Here is a 24,965-nt window from a genome sequence, read left to right as displayed (position 1 = left end):
TCTCAGCTCACTGCAAGCTCCGCCTCCCGGGTTTACGCCATTCTCCTGCCTCAGCCTCCCGAGTAGCTGGGACTACAGGCGCCCGCCACCTCACCCAGCTAGTTTTTTGTATTTTTTAGTAGAGACGGGGTTTCACCATGTTAGCCAGGATGGTCTCGATCTTCTGACCTCGTGATCCGCCCGTCTCGGCCTCCCAAAGCGCTGGGACTACAGGCTTGAGCCACCGCGCCCTACAATTTAATATTTTACAATTCGATGAAATTTACCCCCTCTCTAAGAAAGGTGTTTTCCAAGAAAAAATTATTACCATGTCATCTGAACATAGAGCTTAGACACAGACAGAACTTCCCAGTATGCTTAAAGAGTACCAAGGCACAAAAAAGAAAATTATATACAATTCTATAAATATAGTAAAAATGTTCTGTATTTAGCTTATCAAATTCAGTTGTCAGAAAAGAAATTAACTGGCCGGACGCGGTGGCTCATGCCTGTGATCCCGGCACTTTGGGGGGCTGAGGCAGGCAGATCACCTGACGTTGGGAGTTCGAGACCAGCCTGACCAATGTGGAGAAACCCCATCTCTACTAAAAATACAAATTAGCCAGGCGTGGTGGTGCATGCCTGTAATCCCAGCTACTTGCAAGGGATGCTGAGGCAGGAGAATTGCTTGAACCTGGGAGGTGAAGGTTGTGGTGAGCTGAGATCATGCCATTGCACTCCAGCCTGGGCAACAAGAGTGAAACTCCATCTCAAAAAAAAGAAAAGAAATCAACTATTACTCAAATTCAGTAGTAGTACATTAAAAGAAATCATGACTGTTCAGAGTTCATATCAGGAATCCAAGGATGGTTTAATGTTTACAAATTTAGTAGCTATAAAGAGCACATGAGTAAACTAAAAGATAAAGTATTTTTTATTATCCTAGTATCTGTTTATCTTAATTCTTGTTAAGAGTCATTTCTTATCATGTTGAAGACATTCCTCTTATTTATAATCAACTAATAAGCATTATATTTTTAGGTGAAATGCCAAAAGATTTTCTAATATAGACAGAATCAGATAAGAATTTTTTCTATCATTTTCTTTAACATTGTATTAGTAATAGACCAAGAAACAGAAATGAAAGATGTCATTGTTCAAAAGGAAAAAAATACTATTTTTGGTAGTAAATGACAAATTATAAAAACTACTGGGAGTTCAAGTAAGTTATTCATGAAGTTCAAAATAAATATTTTAAAATTACTCAAGTTTTAGATGCCTTGGACAAACTGAATTAGGCAGTTGTATGAAAATTCAGCCCTAGCAGTACCTCCTGTATTCAATACAAATACTTTAAAAGGAATCTATTAAGAATTTTTAAACTGTAGGCTCCAGTGGTAACTGGATTATGTTGAAAAGGGTTATTTCGGACAGAGTTTTTCCAAATGGTAGAATTATTCTTGTTGAAATGCAAATAAAAAGTAAGTAAAGGCTGGGCGCGGTGGCTCAAGCCTGTAATTCCAGCACTTTGGGAGGCTGAGGCAAGTGGATCACGAGGTCAGGAGTTCAAGACCAGCCTGGCCAACATGGTGATACCCAGTCTCTACTGAAAAAACAACAATTAGCTAGGCATGGTAGCGGGCACCTGTAATCCCCCCTACTTGGGAGGCTGAGGCAGGAGAATTGCTTGAACCTGGGAGATGGAGGTTGCAGTAAGCCAAGATCGCGCCACTGCACTCTAGCCTGGGTGATAGAGCAAGACTCCGTCTCAAAAAAAAAAAAAAAAAAAAAATGAGTAAAACAAAGATGATAAAGACAAAGCACATAGAGCCTGAAGAATTGTCTTGGAGTTTTGTCCCTTTTTTTAGAAAGAAGACTGGATTTGGGATCAGAATCTTAGTCTGCTGACTAGTAAGGGTGACACTCTGCTACTAACTGGTGGTATGATCATGGGCAAATAATAATAATAATAATTATTATTATTATTATTATTTTGAGACAGGATCTCACTCTGTTGCCCAGACTGGAGTACAGTGGAGAGATCACAGCTCACTGCCACCTCCACCTCTTGGGCTGAAGTGATCATCCTACATTAGCCTCCCAAGTAGCTGGGACTGCAGGTGCATGCCACCACACCCAGCTAATTTTTGTATTTTTTGTTTGATAGAAATGGTGTTTCACTATGTTGCTCAATTTGGCTTTGAACTCCTGGGCTCAAGCAATCTGCCTACCTCATCCTCCCAAAGTGCTGGGCTTACAGGCATGAGCCACTGTGCCCAGCTGATGGTGGGCAAATTATTTAACCTCTCTGGGCCTCAAATTTTGAAACTTTGAAATAATAATATTTGAAAACATGATCTATGAAATAATTTCTCATTGTAAAAAAAAATTCGATGATTTTTGTATGTTTGACTAAGTAGCACATTATAATTGGAAGCTTTCAGTGTTTATTTCATACTGTAGAGACTTAAATCCTATTCATTTCTCCAATTTTGTTTTGCAATCTTAAGGTCTATACAAATAGTATTTATTTTAACTTTAAATAATTTTTTTCTTAGTGCAAAAGCAGTTCCTTTGCATTATTTAAAAAATTGGGAAATTGGCTAGGCATGGTGCCTCATGCCTGTAATCCCAGCACTTTGGGAGGCTGAGGTGGGTAGATCACTTGAGGTCAGGAGTGTAAGACCAGCCTGGCCAACACAGTGAAACCCCAAAAATTAGCCGGGCATGGTGGCGGATGCCTGCAATCCCAGCTACTCAGGAGGCTGAGGCAGGAGAATTGCTTGAACCTGGGAGGCACAGGTAGCAGTGAGCCGAGATTGTGCCACTGCTCTCTAGCCTGGGCAACAGAGCAAGACTCTGTCTCAAAAGGAAAAAAAAAGAAAAAAATAAAATAAAATTTAAAAATTGGGAAATAAAGATAAGCAAAAGAGAAAATGTAAAACATTTGTAGTCCTCTTACATGGGGTTGTTATCCCCTTGATGTGTTATTTTCTAATCTTACAATGTGTGTATTTCTATATGTTTAAAACCAAGAAAAGAATCATACCATAAGTGCTCTTTCATAACTCATTTGTTAAGAAATCAACTCTATTGAGGTATAATTTACATGTAATTAAAATGCACCCATTTTAACTATACAGTTTGGGTTTTGTCAAATGTATACATTCATGAAATCACCACTGCAGTCAAGATTTAGAATCTTTTCATCATCCCAAAAAGTTCCTCTGTGCCCTACCCAGTAAATTCCTCTCTTAACCCAACCCTAGGCAACCAGTGATCTGCTTTTCTTTTCATAGTAGATAAATTTATATTTTCTGGAGTTTTATATTAATGAAATCACATGGCGTGTATTTTTTGGTTTGGCTTTTTTCGCTCAGGATATTATATTTGAGATTCATTTCATGTTGTTGCAAGTATCTATAGCCTAACCCACTTTTTGTTGTTAATATATTATGAATATTTCCATCTAGATTGTTTAATAGGTGGCCTTGTGAAAACAACAAAGTTGTAATCCTGTCTCACTCTTTACACCAAAATAAATAATAGATGGATCAAAGACTTAAAAGTTTTAGAAGAAATCTTGGGAGAATCTTTTTATCTCAGTGTGGGGAAGACCTTTCTAAGTACAACACAAAACCCAAAGCCATAAAAGAAGAGATTGATAAATTTGATTGTATAAAAATAAAGTTCTGCATGGCAAAAAATCCCTAGACATATACAACATAAACCAACTCAAATAACAAACAGGAGACATAGTTACAAATCATACTATAATATGGCAATTTCCTTAATATGTAAAGGGTTCTATAGATCAATAAGAAAAAGAGTGATGTACAATTATAAAATGATCAAAGGATATTGTTTAAAAGAAACAGAAATATAAATGACTTTTAATTAGGGGAGTGCAAAGCTCAATGTCACTGATAAGAGAAATGTAAATTAAAATTATTATAAGATACATCTTTTCAGATTCTTAAATATCAAAAAGAACTTTCGATAAAATATGGTTGATAAAAGTTTAGAATAGGCACTTTCATTTATTGTTGGGACCCTTTATGGCCCCCAACAGTTTGTCAATATGACAGTTTGTTAATATGTATAAAAATTTTAAATGCATATACTCTTTGAGCCCAGCAACTCCAGTACTAGGAATTTATCCCAGATATATTCACTTGTATAGAAAGTGATAAATGTACAATTAAAACGTTGTTTCTAATAGCAAAAGATTGGAAACAGTCTATACATTGGTAAGTGACATTAGTATTATTTTATCATTGTATAGCTGTATCATAAATTTAATTGCTAAGTTGTTGAAAAGGAGGAGGAGTTTTAACTGGACATGGTGGCTCATGCCTGTAATCCCAGCACTTTGGGAGGTAGAAGCAGGTGGATCACTTGAGGTCAGGAGTCCGAGACCAGCCTGGCCAACATGGCGAAACCCTGTCTCTACTAAAAATACAAAAATTAGCCGGGTGTGGTGGCACGCACCTGTGATCCCAGCTACTCAGGAGGCTGAGGCACAAACATCGCTTGAACCCAGGAGACAGAGGTTGCAGTGAGTAAGATTGTGCCACTGCACTCCAGCCTAAGGGATGGAGTGAGATGCAAAAAAAAAAAAAAAAACAGGAATTCTTTTTGCACTGGTAGAGAATAATTTCCATGATGTGTACTATTAAGTAAAAAAAATGGGTGCAAAACTGTGTATGTAAAATCTTCATTTGTGTAAGTATTCATACGTATTAAAGAAATATATATATATGGTGATGTGCTTTTGGATTTGCTTGGAATATCTGAAAAGACACATAAAAACTTGATAAATAGTTATATCAGAAGAGATACAGATCAAAGGAAGACTTAGTTTTCATGATATCTTCTAATACTTTTAAAATGTAGTGCTTGTATTACCTATGCCAAAAAGTGGTTCTCTGTGTGTGTGTGCATCTCCTTGAGATGTTAAGAACTTGATCTATATGCCACATTACAGATGAACCATAATTTACTTAACCAGTTCCCTACTTTGGACATTTAGTTTGTTTCTAATTTTGTGATAACAAATAGCATATTTCCGTAACCATTAGTGATCCTTGCCTGAATCAGTTATGTCATGTGAGTTGCAGAATGGCAGTTTTTAAAATTCTGTTCCTCCTTTTACCTTCAATAGCTGGCATTTTTCTAGAAATAAAAGCTTTAACTCATCAACTAGAGATAAACTGTAATTCCTTCCAAAAGGCAAGTTAAAGACTTATTTCTTCCCTTTAATTATCAATATTCAGAGCAAGGAGTTGGTATAATAGTCACTTTTGATGACAGCAAAATGTTTTACAGATAAATAGACATACATAAACACAACAGACTCATGGATTTTTTGTCTACTATTATATAGTAATAGTTATTATTCTTAATGATGTTCAAATTGTCCTGAATTTGGCCAACAGAAACTCCATTTTGACACACTCGAGTAATCCTAGAGAATTTCCTTGCTTTCTAGAACAACAATGTGTCCCAGGCTTACCTTTAACTTTCCTATTTCTGATAGGGGGCCATTTTAGTAGAGAATGTCATTAGAGACTATCAGTTTCCTGCAACACTACAAACTGAGCAGCTTTAAACAATGGAAATTTATTCTCTCACAGTTCTGGAGGCTAGAAATTCAGAATTAAGGTATTGGCAGAGGTAGCCTCCCTCCGAAGGCTCTAGGGAGAATCCTTTCTTACCCCTTGTCACTTCTGGTGGTTGCTCACAATCTTTGCTGTTTCTTCGCTTGTGGCAGCATAACTCCAAATTCTGCCTCTGACTTTTCCATGGCCTTTCTCCCTCTGTGTCTTCAAATCTCTTCTTCCTTATAAGGACACCAGTCATTGAATTTAGGTCCTATCCTTATCCAGTATGATCTTAACTTGATTATATCTATGAAGATCCTATTTGCAAATAAAGTCACATTTACCAGTACTGGGGGTTAGGACTTTAACATATCTTTTGAGGGAACACAAGGCAGCTCACAACAGAGACCTAAATCTAGTTGTGTTCACTGCAGTTGGATATCTTTACTTTTGGTCCTTTCGATTAACAGAGCTGAGAAGTACATTAAAACAAAAATTTATTAGCTCATTTTCATACTTCTAAATTTAGTGATTCTTTTTTGATTATATTTGTATTTCTTCATACTGAACTTCTCGATTTCTAATAAGACTTTATCCTACAATATATATATGATTGTCTTAAAATTGCAGTACCAGTGTTACTACTAAGAACTAAAGTATGGGCCAGGTGCAGTGGCTCACGCTTGTAATCCCAGCACTTTGGGAGGCCAAGGCAGGTGGATCACTTGAGGTCAGGAGTTCGAGACTAGCCTGGCCAACATGGTGAAACCCTGTCTCTACTAAAAATACAAAAAATTGAGCCAGGCGTGGAGGTGCACAACTGTAATCCCAGCTACTTGGGAGGCCGAGGCAGGAGAATTGCATGAACCTGGGAGGTAGAGGTTACAGTGAGCCGAGATTGCACCACTGCACTCCAGCCTGGGTGAGAGAGTGAAACTCTGTCTCAGAAAGGAAAAAAGAAAAAAAAAAAAACTAAAGTGTGGAGTGAAGGTTAAGATTTCCCTGCAGTTTCTTTTCTCCTTAGTGTACAGCCCAGGAAGTATACACATGGAGTGATGTGTTCAAAGACAATTTGAAATCATTTTTCTATAGGATTAAGCTACCAACATAATCTAATTAGATTCATTTGTTTCATTTTGTTTTCGATTTTGGGGTTTGTTGTTTTCCTTTTGAGTTTATTCTTGAAGTTGTGAAATGTGTATATAGTTGAAAGATCAAAATTGTATAAGAAGATACACTCAGAAATTTCTTTTCTTTTTGTTTTGAGAGAGTCTTGTTCTGTCACCCAGGCTGGAGTGCAATGGCCCGATCTCAGCTGACTGCAACCTCCACCTCCTTGGTTGAACCAGTTCTCCTGCCTCAGCCTCTTGGGTAGTTGGGACTACAGACATGCACCACCACACCTGGCTAATTGTTTTTTTGTATTCTTAGTAGAGATGGGGTTTTGCCACCTTGGCCAGGCTGGTCTTGAACACCTGACCTCAGGCGATCTACCCCTCTTGGCCTCCCAGAGTGCTGAGATTACAGACATGGGCTACTGTGCCTGGCCCCATTTTCTATTTCATTGCTTTCTGTTTTTATTTTTTATTCTTTTCTTTAATCCGGTTACTCCCATCAATAACCATTGTTTTTAGATTCTGGTTTATCTTACTATTGTTTCTTTTTGCAAAAATAAGCAAATGTATGTTTGCGTACTTTAAATATTTAATCTTCTTTCTCACCACAAATGCAGTATATTATTTCCTCTCTTCTATACCTTATAATTTTACTTAACATATATCTAATTTAAAAATTTTTTTTTTATTTTTAGTAGAGGCAAGGTTTTGCCATGTTGCCCAGGCTGGTCTTGAACTCCAGGGCTCAAGCAATCCGCCCACCTTGGCTTCCCACATGTTGGGATTACAGGTGTGAGCCACCATACCTGGGCAAATTTTCTAAGTAAACGTTTATTTGGTAGAAGAAATATGTCAAGTTAATTACCCCCTACATTTAAAAATTCTAGAAGAAATCATATTGTATTATAGGTGTAGCCCTTCTTTGATAAATAATACAGTTATTTTGTATGCATTATGTTAAAATTGTCTTTTAAAGTATTGTTTGACCTTTCACAGATCCAGAGTATTTTAATTAATCATAATACTTATTTTCTTTTTAAGGCCCCTTTTTTTTCCCCACAATGTAGCAAGTGGAAGCCCTTTTGCTGGCTCTCCTACTCTTTTAACACCACCATCTGATATCCTTGTAAACATACTTGCTTTCTGGAAACAACAGATGGTCCACGCCCATCATAAAATTTTCTTGCCACAAGGCATGGAATCAGCTACTCTGAGAACTTTCAGGCCTTTTTCGTTAAGAATAATATTAGAGATCAAAACTGGGGCTCTTGGGTTAGCAGGGCACATCAGAGTTGTGGGCAGAATAATATTGCTACTTTTGGGTCATTTTTTGCTTTACTGGGAAAAGTACTTCTTTTTAAATACATCTGTTTGTACTGATTATTTTTTCTGTTTTGAATTCCTGTATTCTCTATATTGAATTTCATATATTGAATTTCATATTCTCTATATATTTAATTTCACATTCTCTATGATGTACCTAGTTGATTTCAACCCCAAATTCAAACTCTGATTGTATGTTTTCTTTTAATAATTTTTCTCTTCATCCACCATATCATCACATACAATGTTTGTATTTCTCTTATAATTTGCCAACTCATGGCCTTTGTCCCTTTTTCTATTAGGGTGTTTATATTTTTTACTGCTTAAAAAGACCTTTATATATTAAAGATACTACCCTTTTCTTAAAAGGTTTTAAAAAAAGCACTTGACATATATTTGATATGTTTATGCCTGTCTCTTCTTTTCCCTCAAGATTGTTTGTGAACCACTTTTTATGAAAGTTGACCCTTAACACAGATTTGAACTGCACAAGTCCACTTACACACAGATTTTTTTCAATAAATACAGGAATATTTTTTGGAGATTTGCCACAATTTGACAAAAAAATCACAGATGAACCGCATAGCCTAGAAATATGGAAAAAGTTAAGAAAAAGATATGAGTGCATCAAACGTGTAGATACTAGTTTATGTGTTAGTTGACTATGTTATTGGTAAGGCTTCTGGTCAACAGTAGTCTATTAGTAGTTAAGTTTTGGGGAAGTCAAAAGTTTGACTGGGCACATGGCTCACCTGTAATCCAAGCACTTTGGGAGGCCGAGGCAGGTGGATCACTTGTGACCAGGAGTTTGAGACCAGCCTGGCCAACGTAGTGAAACCCCATCTCTACTAAAAATACAAAAATTAGCTGGGCGTGGTGGCATATACCCGTAATCCCAGGTGTAATACTTAGGAGGTTGTAATACTTAGGAAGCTGTGTAATACTTAGGAGGCTGAGGCATGAGAATTGTTTGAACCCAGGAGGAGAAGGTTGCAGTGAGCCAAGATTGTGCCACTGCACTCCAACCTAGGTGACAGAGCGAGACTGTCTCAAAAAAAAAAAGAGAGAGAAAAGTTATACGTGGATTTTTGACTACACAGGGGATTGGTGCCCCTAACCTTCATGTTGTTTAAGGGTGAACCATTTGGTTTTTTTTTCCATGTATAGCTCAAGTAGTACATTATCCTTATGAAGAGGCTTAATAAAGTATGCATTTCTGTATATAACATGTGACTTTTACACAAATGGTCTTCCTAAGACAAGCCCCTTTACTAGTAGTAGTGGCCTCATAAACAAAAAATTAAATTCTCAAGTTAGAGGGGTAAATGAGAGAGTCATAGGTTAGCCACCTGCCCGAACAGACCATGTGGTGGTTCCTAAAGGCTGCTTGAAATGAATTCAGGTCTTCTAAAATTGCTGTACCTTCCATTTATGCATCTAAGAATAGATCTATTATGCCCTAAAGTTGTGATAAAAGAAGATGACTAAAAAGCACCAACAGAAATTTATTTTACAGTGTCAGTCTTCAAATGAAGCTGATTGGATATATCTGAACTACCTTAAAGTTAACTTGTCTGATGATAATAGTAGTTGTAGTGACTATCCTGTAATAAAACTTTCATTGTGACAGGCCCTTTCATAAGTGGTTATATTCATTGGGACTAATACTGCCTCTGTACTGGAAATCTTAAGCAAGATAGATGTGTACCTGAGTATACCTGTCAGTCCAGGATGTGGAAGATCTCTTCCTCACATTTGAAGGCACTATTAGACCTAATTACCTTGTAGGATTATTATGAGAGTTGGAAATACTATCTAACCCAGAGTCTTTTACATAGTAGATGTTCAGTAAGTGGCAGCTACTTTTATTAAATGTACTTTGTCATTTCTTACCATCGTAAACACCTTTAGCCAAGTTTTAATCTCTGCTCACCTGCGGGCCACAAATACCTCCTGAAAACAGATAACTAGAAAGTTGATTCAGCCTAATTTCGGTTCTGACTAGCTGTTTCTTTTCTTACAATAAGCTCCTTACCTGATTGTATTTTATTTTCTTGAACATAGTAATTTTTCATTAACAGAAATTTATAGATGTTGCATGCAAAGAAAGGTTGAATTCAGTTAATGAATAGTCCAGAGCTCCCAGAACAGTGCAGCTAATGAATTCCTTTTCCTGTCTCTGCAGACCTACCACCACTGCTCTTTGAGGTGTCATCCCTGGAGAATGCTTTTCAGATTGGAGGCCATCCTTGGCACTACATCATCACACCTAATAAGAGGAAACAGAAAGGAGTTTTCCATATTTGTGCCCTAAAAGACAATTGCCTGGTAAATGAGTGATCCGACTTTTTATTAGCAAATTTGTATCAAATTCTTTGTTTTCTACCTCTCGAATAGGCCCACATTCCTAAGAATTACTTTTTTATGTATTTGTTTTAATAATTTGCAAATAATTTAAAATACAGAATAGAGACAATATAGAAAACATTTGTGTGTATCACCCATAATTTTGAAACATTAACCTTTGAAAATTCTTATAGCACCAAGAATTTTATAGTTTTTTTAATCTCACCAATCTCCCAGCAAGGGATCTCATGTAAAACCTCTCCACAGTGGGAATCACCAATGGAATGTATTCACATTGCTTCTGAAATTGCTGGTGGAATGTATTATTGGTTTTGCTTCTCCATGGTTTATTGCTCTTTGCCTTCCAGAGCAGAACCAGATGGAACTCTGGTGGTCACAGTGTAGGTAAATTGAAGCACTTTGAATTTTTAAGGATATTCTTAAGTTATTTATGGCAGAGTAGGTAGAAATGGTACATGGTAAAACAATGGAAATTTCTCCCCTTTGAATTCATTTTTATTTTCTTTTTTAAAATGGCTTAGGCATTGATTTGTCATTTAATAAACGTTGATTGAGGGCCTACCATGTGCCAGACATGACTAAGGACACAATCTCTTCCCTCAAGTTATACTCTCAAAGGAAACATGTAGAAAAATAAGATGCAGTGTATTAAGTACAGTGATTGTGATCAGTGCAAAAAGTGAGTAAAGGGGCAGTTCCATTTTTATTTTGTATTGCTGATTATGTTTTTTGTTGATTACTTTGTTTTTTGAGACAGAATCTCACTCTGTCACCCAGACTGGAGTACAGTGGCACAATCATAGCTCACTGTAGCCTCAACCTCCTGGGCTCAAGTGATCCTCCTGCCACAACCTCCTGAGTAGCTAGCGCTACAGAAAAATCACTCAAGCTTTCATTGTTGATATTTTTTCTCATTTCATATGGACGTGTCAGTGGAACGCTACTTTTATTTTATTTATTTATTTTTTTGAGACGGAGTCTCGCTTTGTCGCCCAGGCTGGGGTGCAACCTCGGCTCACTGCAAGCCCCGTCTCCCAGGTTCATACCATTTTCCTGCCTCAGCCTCCCGAGTAGCTGGGACTACAGGTGCCCACCACCATGCCTGGCTAATTTTTTGTATTTTTAGTAGAGACAGGGTTTCACCGTGTTAGCCAGGATGGTCTCGATCTCCTGACCTCGTGATCCACCTGCCTTGGCCTCCCAAAGTGCTGGGATTACAGGCGTGAGCCACCGCGCCCAGCCAACACTACTTTTATTTTATATTTATTTATTTAGAGACAGAGTCTCACTGTTGCCCAGCCTGGAGTGCAGTGGCACAATCAGAGCTCACTGCAGCCTCAACCTCCTGGGCTTAGGTGATCCTCCCACCTCGGCCTCCCAAGTATCTGGGACTATAGGAGCGCACCACCATGCCTGGCTACTTTTTTATTTTTTGTAGAGATGGGATCTCGCTATGTTTTCCAGGTTAGTCTCGAATTTCTGGCCTCAAGTGATCCTCCCTTTTGATAGAGCAGAAGAATTTGCCTTTTTTTTTTTTTGAGGCAGGTTCAGCTTATGCTGACCTTGCTCAGTCAGTCACTGTTGGCTCCAGTGGCTTTCACCACGTTACAGATCACCTTTTACCACGTTATAGATCAGCATAGCCTTGGATCCATTTATCCACTTCCCTTGATGTCATGGCCATCAGGGAACAATGTGTGTAGTGTCTTCTAGTTTTCTTTTGTAGGAGCATTGTTCCCTTCCATTTCCCCAAATACTTATTACATGGCAGCTCCTACTTGGCCCAGCCAAGTAGGAGCTGCCTCTTTTATAAAGGACTCTCTAAGGGCTGTTTTCCACTGTGACAAGTCTTGGTTTGATTGGTCACCTCCCATCCAGTGAACATCATTCAGCTACCAGGACCTGTCACATCTCTTTTTCACTTAACTTTGGGTCTAGTGAAATCCTGCACAGTTCACATTCTGGGCATTTAACACATATTCTTTTTTATAAGAACTGATAGTACCTATTACTTCATACACAAACACACACACACGTACACATACAGCCGGCCCTCTATATCCATGGGTTCCACATTTGTGGATTCAACTAACTATGGATTGGAAATATTCAGAAAAAAAAAAAGGATGGTACAAGGGATGATGTGCATAGATGCATAGATTGTATGCAAATACTGCACCATTTTATACAAGGTACTTGAGCATCCAGTGGGTTTTGGTATTTGTGAGGGGTCCTGGAAGCAATCCCCTATGGTTTCTGAGGAATTACTTTATATCTAAATAATGGACTTGAACCATGTATATCAAGCATGCTTGTCACACATTCTCCTTCTATAATAACAGATTATAACATTTATTCAAATCTATATTTCAGCATACTCTTAAAGAGCTGCCAAATTCAGGGGAAGCTTTTAGTCCTTTTACTGAACAATTTTATCACTGTGACATTGCCTTAATGATTTGTATACCTATTAATTCCCCACCTGTTAGTCAGAAGAGTAGATAACTAAAAAAACACGTAAGCAGCCTAACTTAAGATTTCAGAAAATGTTTCATAGCTTTCTCTATTAAACTGAGCTTTAAAATCTAACATTTGAGCAAATAAAAACAATAGAAGCTGATAATAAACTGCCTAGTATTTCATGCAAAGATCTTTTTTTGCATGTTTTAATTAGATATTACAGTAAAGAGAACAATCTCCTAAAACAAGGTATGTATAGTATGTGCATATTTTGTATTAAACAAAGGAGCATCTGGAGCTAATACTGTCATGGACACATTAATTTCAGTGGTTACAATCAACATTTAATTACATTAATTTTCTTTTATGTAAAATGTAATAATACCACTATTTCTATTAGTTATAATTAGGATTCTTGTAGAAATTCTTGAAAAATTGAAACTCATTCATTGATTTGATACATAAAATGTATTACATTCCAAAAATTTAAAAATCATGAGGCCAGGCACGGTGGCTCACACCCATAATTCCAGCACTTTGGGAGGCGTAGGGCAGTCAGATCACTTGAGCCCAGGAGTTCAAGACCAGCCTGGGCAACATGGTAAAACCCTGCCTCCACAAAAAATACAAAAATTAGCCAGGTGTGGTGGTGTGCACCTGTGGTCCCAGCTACTTGGAAGGCTGAGGTGAGAGAATTGATTGAGGCCAAGAGGTCAAGGCTGCAGTGAGCCGAGATCACACCACTGCATTCCAGCCTGTGCAACAGAGTGAGACCCTGTCTCAAAAACTAAAAAATAAAATAAATCATGGCATACAAAGCACTTAGAATATAACCCCAGCCTACCTCTCCAGTCTCATGGCTGGATACTATACTTTTTAATTTAATTTTACCTGTTACTCATGTTTATATGCATACTGTATGGATTAACACCGCTATACTTTTGATTTTTTTGTTTGTTTTGTTTTGAGACATGGTTTCACTCTGTCGCCCAGGCTGGAGTGTAGTGGCATGATCTCGGCTTACTGCAACCTCCACCTCCTGGGTTCAAGCGATTCTCCTGCCTCAGCCTCCTGAGTAGCTGGGATTACAGGCGCACACCAGCATGCCCACTAATTTTTGTATTTTTAGTAAAGATGGGTTTTCATCTTGTTGGCCAGGCTAGTCTCGAACTCCTGACCTCAAGTGATCCGCCCGCCTCAGCCTTCCAAAGTACTGGGATTACAGGCGTGAGCCACTGCCCCCGGCCGAGTAACACTTCTGTACATTTGATTTTGCTGTCTGTTATTTGTAGCTATTTTCTGCTTATCCTTTAAGGCTCATTTCAACCTTTTTTTAACTCTCAAAATTCTCTTCACTTGGCTATCTGGTGCATGGGTCAATTACATATTGGAGTACAGTGGCACAATCGTAGTTCACAATAACTGCTTTATTTTTTCTTTTATTTATGTTTCTGCCTCCCCCCAGACTATAAGCTTCTTGACAACAAGGATTGTTTAATTGATGTGAGGCATGAATGCCTAGTCTGATACCTAGAACACAGTAGCCTATCAATGTATGCTAATGGAATTTAAAAGCTTTAGTGTTTCAAAACTCATGAGTATCTAGTAGGAAATATGGCATCATTTCATTTTACATTAGAGAAATTAAATTAAATGACTTCTGTAAAGCCAGTGAAGTTAATATATCCAAGTTGGTATTTGTTCCCAGTGCTCCTAGATATAAGGTAAAACATTTGTGTACACATGTGATAACATATCAAATGGGTTTTTTCTTTATTTTGATATCTAAATATACTACAGGGAAATCTCTTCTTGCCTTAAAAGCTAAGCAGTATTAGATCATTTCCTCAGATATTAGAATTCAACATTTGACTTATCCAAGATTCTGTGACCCATGTCTGAGACTTTAGGTTTGTTTACATGTTCATTTTTTTGTTATCTGCTCTTCTGATTGAAAGATAGTTGGGGATAGGGAAGAGAGGAAGAAGTTGTGGAGAACTGCATGTGCATGATTATGGCGGAGTTATATAATGGAAAGTCCATGGATTTTGAGTCAGATCTGCTGTTTAGTAGGTTCAAAATATTGGACAAGGTCAGGTGCAGTGGCTCATGCATGTAGTCCTAGCACTTTAAGAGGCTGAGGTGAGAGGATCACTTGAGGCCAAGAGTTTGATACCAGCCTGGGCAACATAGCGAGACTCTATCTCTATTTAAACACACACACACACACAAACCAAAAAAAGTTGGACAAATGATTTATTCTCTTTGTGTATCAGTTTTCAGTACTTCCTTTGAGTGTTATTATTAAACGAAGCAGTGACTATAAAGCATCGAATGCGGTTCCTGACACAAAGTAGATGCTTGAGATATGGTATCTCTTGTGTTATTACACCTGTTTGTGAGATACAGGGTATGTTACAGAGCAAATCCATGACATTTCTGAATTTAAATGTTCAGAATTTCTCAAATTTGCATGTCCTCATTTGGCCCTCAAATATATTCCACTTTAACTGGTTAATGTTTTTTCTTCCTTGTACCTTTGACCTACTGATCTATCACTTGGGTTAGATTTTTAAAATCATTTGATTTCCCCTTAATCTTTGTCTTTAATATTTTTTTTCCAACTTCAGGCAAAAAACGGGATCCAGGAAATGGATTGTTGTTCTCTAGAATCTGACTGGATCTATTTCCATCCTGATGCTTCTGGTAGAATAATACATGTTGGCCCAAATCAAGTCAAGTGAGTAATCTCATTAGCACTTGAAAGTTAAGAGCAGCTTTTGGTAGCATTTATTGGCATCTTTATTTTTGCCAGCGAACTAGTGAGCCAATTAATGTAAATAATTAGCTTGTTGAGTGCTTTCTCAGAGACTGGTATATAGAAAACCTGAATTTATTCTTTCAGCCTCAACATTACTGTTTGTAAGTATTAAATTTGAAAAAGTTATTTGATGGATGATATGCGAGTAAAAGGTAATTACAGACTGGCCCTTTCTCATCAGGTCTTAATTCTCTAGGGTTAATAAGAAAGAAAAGTATTTGTCTTTGTTCTGAAGACAGCCTAGACACAGGAAAGGAAGTGGATTGTTTGAAGTAAATCTTGTTTTATTTTGATTGGTTTAAGGGCACACACATCTCTCACAAACTGACCTCTCCTTTCCTTAAACACTTTTCATTTGGCATCCCTGACACCACAGTTCTGAATATTTTCCTCTTTCATCTATCTTTTTTAGTATGCTTTTGTGCTCTTCCTCCTCTACCCAGACTTTAATTATTGGATGTCCATAGTTGGGTCTTAGGCCCTCTTCTCTTCTCACTATTTCCATTCTGCTTGATTCTGTTTATTCCTTTGGCTTCAAGATCATGTATACATGAGAACTCCAAATTTATATACTAACCTCAACCTCTCATCTAAGCTCATTCCAGAAATCTTGAATCATTCCTGATAATTTCTTACCAATTTGTCTTTCATCGGTATACATACATTTAAACACTTAGAGGCATTCTCTTTCTCTCGTACATAACACACCATATATCCTCTCAATCCAGTTTATTTTGCTACAAAATATTTCTCAAATCTGCCTATTTCTGCCCTTGGCCACTGTCATCATCTTGGTCAGGTCCCTGTCATCACTAGCCTAGGTTACAATAATAGCCCACTCCAGGGCTCCAGGATCCACTCTTGCACTAAGTCAGTTTTCTTCTCAGCAGCTAGCATGATTTTTAAGAACATGAAGAAATACAAAAACCTATGCAAGTGAATTCAAATGCTTTAACCTTTTATGGCTTTTCATTGCTCTTAGGATAAAAATCGACATAGATAGCATGGTCCGAAGACCCTCCTCCCACTCAGTTTACTCTAGTCATGCTATCTTTTCAGAAAATGGAGGGCATGTTCCCTCTGTTTGGAGTCTGTTTCCCCTACCAACACTTCTGCCTGATTTCTATTCATATTTTATGGCCCAGCTTCAATGTCACTTTTCCACAGACCTCCCGTGATGCCCCTTGTCAGATTTGCTTGCCCATGTTATTTTCATTTTACCCATGGTGTCATCTTCCTTTGTAGCACTTAGGGCAACTTAAATAAATTATTTTTGTGATCTTCTGCTTAAATACCTTATTTGGTATCATAAACTCTATGATGACAGGGAAGGAGTCTGTTTTGCTGACACCTATAACCCCAGCACTAAGCATAGTCCTTGGCACAGAGTAGATGCTCAGTATTTGTTGAATAAGAAAGAAGGGGCTGGGCATGGTGGTTTAGGTCTATCATCCTGCACTTTGGGAAGCCAAAGCAGGAGGATCCCCTGAAACCAGGAGTTTGAGACCAGCCTGGGCAACATAGTGAGACTTTGTCTCTACAAAAAAATTAAATAAAAAATAGCCAGGCATGATGGTGGGCACCTGTGGTCCTAGCACCTCAGGAGGCTGGGGCAGGAGGATCAGCTGAGCCCAGGAGTTCGAGGCTGTAGTGAGCTATGATTGTAGCACTGTACTCCAGCCTGGGTAATGGAGTAAGACCCTGTCTCTAAAAAAATAAAACATAAAAAAGGGAAGTGTCTGCCTTTATTTTTTATGCTTCATGGTAATCAGTCTACCCCTCTGGATCTATTATTCATATAATGAAGATGAAAGGATTTAATGAAATAAGATTATTAATTTTTACACATCTTAATCTGTGGTTCCGGTTCAGTAAGCCTTACTTTAATGTTTGTTACCACCCATATTAGTTTGAACTTAAGAAAACAAGGCCCACAAAGAGTGTATGGCCTTTTGCCAGGTTTTAAAATATAAGCATTTAAAATATTGCCTCTAAAACACTAAGTGAGTAATTTAAATTATTATTTGATCTCTTGGTCTTCAGGAACTCTGAGGCCTCCAGCACTCTCTGGACACATAGCTGCTTCTCTCTGCTGTTCTTTTTTTCTGCATTTGAGACTTTGAGCTTGTAAAACTGTGCTTTTGAAGCTTGTTAATGATGTAAACAGATTTCTGTGGGTGGTAAGCAAATAGGCTTGATCCATGAGGCCATTTGCACTCAAAAAACCCAAATCTTTAAATGTAACCAATCCTAAGAAAAAAAGAAGAGTATTTTCAGTTGTCATTTTTAAATATTATTCTATCATGAAAACTCTTAGTTTCTATTTAGGTATAGATTTCGTTGCTAATTGAATTTCTTTATAGTTAACCCTAAGTGTTGCTCATAGATATCTCATCCTACTTCAGAAATAAAAATGCAAATATCTGCTATAATTGTTAGAGCTGAAATGTTAGAGAACTGTTACAGCATAGCAGAAATAAGGTTCTTCAGAGTAACTTTTATTAAGCCAGTTTGGAAAATAGCTTAGGCCTGACCAAGCTGATCATTACCTACTTCAGTGGCACCTGTTGTCACAGTTCCCACGTTTTTCTGTTTAACAGAATCGCTGAATTTGAAGCAGTTCATGGACATTCAATGATCACTTATTAGTACTGCAGAGTAATCAAGAGAACTACCTCAGTGTTGTTACTATAATTTTTATTTGTTGAGTTTTATTTCAGTACTTAAACTTTGGCACTTTGATGGTGTTTTGAAGTCTTATGTTCTCAGAATCCTTTTTCCCTTTTCAGAGTTTTGAAGCTAACTGAAATAGAAAATAATAGTTTTCAGCATCAGATCTCTGAAGATTTTGTCATTTTGGCCAACAGGGAGAACAATAAGGTAAGTCAAGAGTACTTTAAAATCCTTTGTATATCATTGTCTTTCTGTAGAAGACTATAATATGCTAATATATTTGCCTTTGAGTGTAGCGGAAAACAACAGCACAGCCCTATAAAAGTCTGTTCATTTTGTCTACATGGGTAGCCAGTTTTAGCCCCATGTACATTTGAGATTTAAAGAAAGTTGACTATATTGAGTTTCTCTTTTGCTTATTTCTGTTTCTTTTCTGAGTTTCCTTTTAAGTTTTTATTGATGAATTATCAACCTTTGGGTCTAATTAATTGTGCAAACAAATTTAATTGGGGTAATATATAAATCTTTAAAATCACATACCATACTTTAACTCCAGATGGTACTTTTCTTTTAGTGTATAAATTAAGACCACAAAGAAAATTATGGGGAGGGAAGTTTCTAAAACAGATCCACTTTTTATTTGCTGTACTGTATACTAAGGCAAAAGTCAGGTGAATGAGGCAGCTAATCTATAATCTTTTAAATAATTTTTTTTTGCCCATTCTGGCATTTTAGCCATTAAAAACTTGAATAAAGTATTTTTAGGCTGGGCGCGGTGGCTCAAGCCTGTAATCCCAGCACTTTGGGAGGCCGAGATGGGCGGATCACGAGGTCAGGAGATCGAGACCATCCTGGCTAACACGGTGAAACCCTGTCTTTACTGAAAATACAAAAAACTAGCTGGGCGAGGTGGCGGGCGCCTGTAGTCCCAGCTGCTCGGGAGGCTGAGGCAGGAGAATGGCGTGAACCCGGGAGGCAGAGCTTGCAGTGAGCTGAGATCCGGCCACTGCAATCCAGCCTGGGTGACAGAGCGAGACTCCGTCTCAAAAAAAAAAAAAAAAGTGTTTTTGAGCCGGGCATAGTGGCTCACACCTATAAACCCAGCACTTTGGAAGGCCAAGTCAGACAGATTGCTTGAGTTCAGGCATTCGAGACCAGCCTGGGTGACATGGTGTAACCCTGTCTCTACAAAAAGTAGAAAATTAACCAGGCATGGTGGTACATGCCTGTAGTCCCAGCTACTTGGGAGGCTGAGCTGGGAGGATCGCTTGAGCCTGGGAGGCAGAGGATGCAGTGAGCCAAGATTGTACCACTGCAGTGAGGCAAAATCGCACCACTGCACTCCAGCCTAGGCAACAGAATGAGACCTTGTCTCAAAACATGAAACAGAGGATCAGAAATCTGATTCAGAATTTTCTCAGTTGAGGAAATAATTGTGGATGCGGGAGAAGGGTTGGTAAGTTTTACCAAATTTGTTAATACAATTTTACTTTTGACTGCATGTAATAGAACTTGTCATATCTTTTTATTTCTTTCCATATGATAGAATGAAAATGTACTCACTGTTACAGCTTCTGGACGGGTGGTAAAAAAAAGTTTTAACCTTCTGGATGATGACCCAGAACAAGAGGTATTGCTTTGGCCAGAGATGACAAACCAAACCAGTGTGTCCTTGCCTTGTGAATTTCATATTACTATTTCCCCATACCCTGGGGTAGAGGTTGGGGTTGAGGGGTTCCAGGCAGGCCAGTTGGTTGGGGTTGTGCATGCTATTTCAACCAGTGCAACCCCACCATCCTCTCTTAAAGTTTTATTTGCAGAAAAGTTCATAGGACCAAAATAATTTGAAAACACTGTTAGCTTATTGTTTTGTTTTGTTTTGTTTTGTTGATGTGTATATTTTCTAGGGAACTCTCTTAAGGGAAAATTCTTGAGTTATATCCTGATGACTATATGGTTTTTGCCTTATTTTTTACTTCTAGACTTGAATTTGTTTGTTAATGTCCATAGGTCAGAGGAAGAGGATGTGAGGGTATGATAAATCAGTTCAGCTCTTATCTTCAGGTTGGCTTTATGTGTCACTGAGCTAATACATTTTTATCCCCTTCCTTTAAAGAGGCATTGGAAGTATTTATGAAATCAACTGAGTGATCATGCCTTAAATATATAAACCATTGCATAAATTCTAAATCCATTTAGACTATCTAACTATATTATTTGCATGACCATTTTTAGTTAGAAACATTAGAGTGGCCTTCTAAGGACAGTTTTTGAACTTCTTTTAAAATAGGTTGGAGGTGGCCCAGTATGTAGCAGTTCTCAAAAAAACACACAAAAAATTATTATTTTGGACCATACACACCTATTGAGAACAAAGAAGAAAGCAACATACTCTGCATATACAACCGTATTCCAGAAAGATGTACTAAAATTTCCAAAAGGTTGCGTAATTCATTCGGGGGGAGAGGTAGTAGCAAAGCGAGAGATGCTCTGTGTCATGAGATTAAAAAACAAAATATTTTAGCCTGTAAAGGAAAAGTTTGAAGAAAATGTGACTAAAGTCTATAAAATCACTGACACCAAGGCAAGAAGTCACCCTTTGAAGTCTGACCATGGTAAGGTAAAGGCAAAAAGGAAATAACATAGAAGTACATTTTAATAATCAAAGGTAATAAATCCATATAAATTTTTATGTCTTAAGGTGGCAAAGGCAGAAAATGTCAGTGTATTAGAGAGCAGTTGACCAAACACAGGTGAAGAATTAGTGCATAGTGATTGAGAGAAACATGCTATGCCTGTCTTTAAAGTTGATGCCAGGCATTCAGCCAAGATGTACCTTCCTGTGGTCCATTCCTGGATGATTGGGCACTGATCTGCTTTCCCTGCAAGGTTTTTGAAATCTTGGGTTTTCTTCTTTGAGACACAGTTCTGGGATTTTTCTCTCTGTACCATAGCTAACCCTTTTGTCCCAGTCCTGTTCCGTGGGTTGGATTTCATTTCCTAATATTCTCCCTCAAGAATAAGCAGCCATTTTTGCTTTATTTAAAAAACCAAAAGGATTTTTTTTAAAGGTGGTAAAAAGTCATAAATAGTGTATGATGGGTTATCCATCCTTCTAGAAATGTCTATGTTTTTCTGGTGTGAGAACTTTGAGAGCTCAGTGAGCAGTCTTCAGGTTTTAGAACTGAGCTTCATGTGTTTAGTCCTGTCCAGGAATCAGCAAACACACTTGTGAGAGGCAGCAGTTGAATACTCTTTTAAATTTAGAGAAGCTCTGATTTGCTGTCACAGTAGAGAATTTCAGTTATACTTTGAGATCTGCATAGACTTGGTTTTGTTTATCAAATCTGTAGGATACTGCTTAACTCTTGAAAATCTTGGAGCTGATGTTTTACTAGGCATATAAGTAGATACATTTCTACCTATTATTCTTCCCATTAATTCATTCTTCTCTCATATTTTTGTGAGTAATGGAATACTTAAACTATAAATGCAGAAATAAGCCTACCTGAATAACTGGATTTTGCCCCTTTCCCTCTATTTTATCTGTCTATCCCAAAGACTTTCAAAATTGTGGACTATGAAGATGAGTTAGATTTGCTTTCTGTGGTAGCTGTTACTCAAATCGACGCTGAAGGAAAAGCTCACCTGGATTTCCACTGTAATGAATATGGAACTTTACTTAAAAGCATTCCACTAGTGGAGTCATGGGATGTGGTAAGTAGAGTCCATGGAACACAAAGTTGTAAACCTTTTCTTTATAGGTGCCATTTATTAGAACAGATGTTACTGTGTTCATGTCAGTCCAGACTCACCTATGCCAATGACCATGTGAAAGAGGTTATTGTCCTATATACAGAACAAAAGAGTACTTCTTAAGCCTTCCTCCCCTGGGCACCAGTGGCCTTAAAGATAAAACTTCATGTGTTTTCCTGAGACTTATTGTCTCTTTCCTTACCCTAGTCTTTGATTTTCTTTCAATTAAAAATTAGGAAAATTTTTTTAAATAAGAGAATATGGTAATAAATCCACACAGTTATTTAATAGAGACCATATCTAAGCATGTAGGATTCCCAGGTACTCTTGAATACATTTATCTGATATTTCAACTATTATAGAATGTCAAAGTTATAAGGAACAATAGACACCATTTTATCCAGGTCTTGTTTTATCAGTGGAGAAACTGGGAAGTTTGGCAATTCATACATGATCACACAATAAGATAGATAGTAGCAGTGTTGGAAATAGAATCTGGGTATTTAGACTCCTGAGTCCAGAGTTCTTTTTATTCTCTATATTTTGTAGAATGCCTTTTTTTGTTAATAATATGCATATCCACAAATAATGAAAAACCTCTTTCTAGCAACTATTTTCTTCTAAATATATATTTGAAGATCCCTAGCATAGGTACTGTGACATTTTAGTAACACAGTAGTGAATATGGCTGTGTGAAAAGGAGAATCCATATGATTGTATTTTTGTTACAGACATATAGCCATGAAGTCTACTTTGACAGAGACTTAGTGCTACACATAGAGCAGAAACCCAACAGAGTCTTCAGCTGCTATGTTTACCAGATGGTATGTAACACTGCGGAAGAAGAAGAAACCATAAACAGAAGCTGTTAAAAAGAGTGAGATAATTGTAACCTAAGAGACTTTTAGCCAAACACCCCAGCAGCTGTGTCCAATCCATTTTATTATCTGCATGGCACATTCTCCAATATTTTCCAAAAAAGTCTTGTGTTGACTTCAGATGACTATGACTTCTTTTTTAAACTCTTCCTATAAAAGATGGTGAGGACTTCATTTTTTGTAAAGGTTTTTTAGAATACTGTTCCAAGGAGTTTAGTGTTTTGCAGCTTTGAGCTAGGTGGTAATGCAAATATAAAATGCTGGGAAAAGAAAAGGACAGGTTAATTCCAATTGTTGAGGAGTAAGTCATTGATGGGATGGGTCATTGATGGGTTCTTAAAGGATGGTTTGGAATTTTGTTTGTTAAGGCTAGGAAAGACAGGGAGAGACAAAAGTAAACATGCAGAAAGAAACCACATATCCTCTATACCAAACTTTGCTTAAGGATGAGAAATGAGATGTGTTATGTGAGAACATTATTTTGAGCCCAAAATGTGTCATCACAGTTTTTTAAAATCTTATACATGTATTTATATGTGTTTTGTATTTGTATATGTAGTATCAGGAATTGGTTCTAGTTCCCAAATTATCTTTTCTTCTTTGGTTTTGTTCTCCTGGCTTGATGTTCACATTGAATAGTTGTGTTTCTATATAGACTAATGTAAAAGATTCCAAGCAAACCTTAAGTGAAATTTTTTTCTGATATGCATCCTGTTTAGCTTTTAATGTATCTAAGGATGTTCTCATCTCACCATTCTATTCATTTAGTGAGTTTTCTGATCTTGTTTAGGCAATATTTTCATACTTATGCAATAAGATAAAGGTACCCTTGCCTGCACTAGTTCTGTTTCCTGTAGAAGAGTAGATAAGGTCCCAGGAGGAGTTCTTACTAGCTTGGGGGTTGCCTGATTAACCAGAGAAAATTTTTGGCTTACTTATGAAACAAGCATTATTTCTTCTTTGTTAGGAAAGATCTAAATGTGATCCTTGAACTTTAATAATCATTCTTTAAAAAGTTAAAGGCAACCCAATTAAAGGGAGAAAATGTTTCTTTGTGCTTCCTGTTTGAGAAATTCAGTTGCTTCCATTTCACATGTTCTGCATATTTATCTCATTTAACCTCAAAAGAATAACTGGTAAGAAGGAATTTATTACAGCAGCAACAATCATTGCTGATTCAAGTTTAAGGTTAAAATATGGAATTTTAGCTTGGATGATTTACATTAAAATCTTTCCATTTTTTTCTTCAGTTTTGGCTTGATGCCATGTTAAGAATGATGTGAATTCTTCCCAGTTCTGCCCTGGTGCTAGACATTACCCCAAACTTTCAATTAGACACTAGCTATATCTAAATAGTCCCACTTAGTAAACTTACATCTTGAAAAACAAGACCAGTAAGAGGACAGGAAAAGTACTAAAGAAAGGAACCAATGTTGTGTGAGTTTCAAAGCAGATGCAAGGCTGTGTAAAAGTAGAATGTTCATTCCCTTTCTAAGAGTGTTTCAGGATAGGACGTTCTTAAGACTTCATCATGTCAGGGATCTTTTTTTTTTTTTTTTTTTTTGAGCGGAGTCTTTGCTCTGTTGCCCGGGCTGGAGTGCAGTGGCTTTGATCTCAGCTCACTGCAGCTCCGCTCCCGGGTTTACGCATTCTCCTGCCTCCGCCACACCCGAGTAGCTGGGACTACAGATGATGCCCGCCACCTCGCCCGGCTAGTTTTTGTTTTTGTATTTTTTAGTAAAGATGGGGTTTCACCGTGTTAGCCAGGATGGTCTCGATCTCCTGACCTCGTGATCCGCCCGTCTCGGCCTCCCAAAGTGCTGGGATTACAGGCTTGAGCCACCGCGCCCGGCCAGAGATGTTTTTTTTTTTTTAGGCGATTATTGAGTTTCTCCTTCTCCTTTAAGTCATCACTTTCCTTTTATGAAATCATAGTAAGGAACTCATCTACTCTGAAAGGCATTTGAGAAATATCTGAGACCCCTGGCTG

At 37.6% G+C, this 24,965-nt stretch overlaps 1 protein-coding gene across 3 annotated transcripts in view; it reads left to right on the top strand.

Moving 5' to 3' along the window:
* DCAF17 (DDB1 and CUL4 associated factor 17) overlaps positions 1 to 24,510 on the top strand; it is a 48,597-nt gene extending 24,087 nt beyond the window's left edge. For all 3 annotated transcript variants that reach the window (XM_017862376.1, XM_017862375.1, XM_017862377.1), the window contains exons 9-14: positions 10,206 to 10,348; positions 15,478 to 15,587; positions 18,458 to 18,548; positions 19,888 to 19,971; positions 21,903 to 22,058; positions 22,829 to 24,510. In XM_017862376.1, coding sequence (XP_017717865.1) covers positions 10,206 to 10,348; positions 15,478 to 15,587; positions 18,458 to 18,548; positions 19,888 to 19,971; positions 21,903 to 22,058; positions 22,829 to 22,969 — 725 coding nt within the window. In that variant the 3' untranslated portion in view covers positions 22,970 to 24,510. The remainder of the gene's footprint in view (positions 1 to 10,205; positions 10,349 to 15,477; positions 15,588 to 18,457; positions 18,549 to 19,887; positions 19,972 to 21,902; positions 22,059 to 22,828) is intronic.
* Positions 24,511 to 24,965: the final 455 nt, after the last annotated feature.

Source organism: Rhinopithecus bieti, unplaced genomic scaffold (genome assembly GCF_001698545.2).
Source record: "Rhinopithecus bieti isolate Rb0 unplaced genomic scaffold, ASM169854v2 scaffold_63316, whole genome shotgun sequence".
NCBI lineage: Eukaryota > Metazoa > Chordata > Mammalia > Primates > Cercopithecidae > Rhinopithecus > Rhinopithecus bieti.
This window is presented reverse-complemented; position numbering and strand designations above follow the sequence as displayed.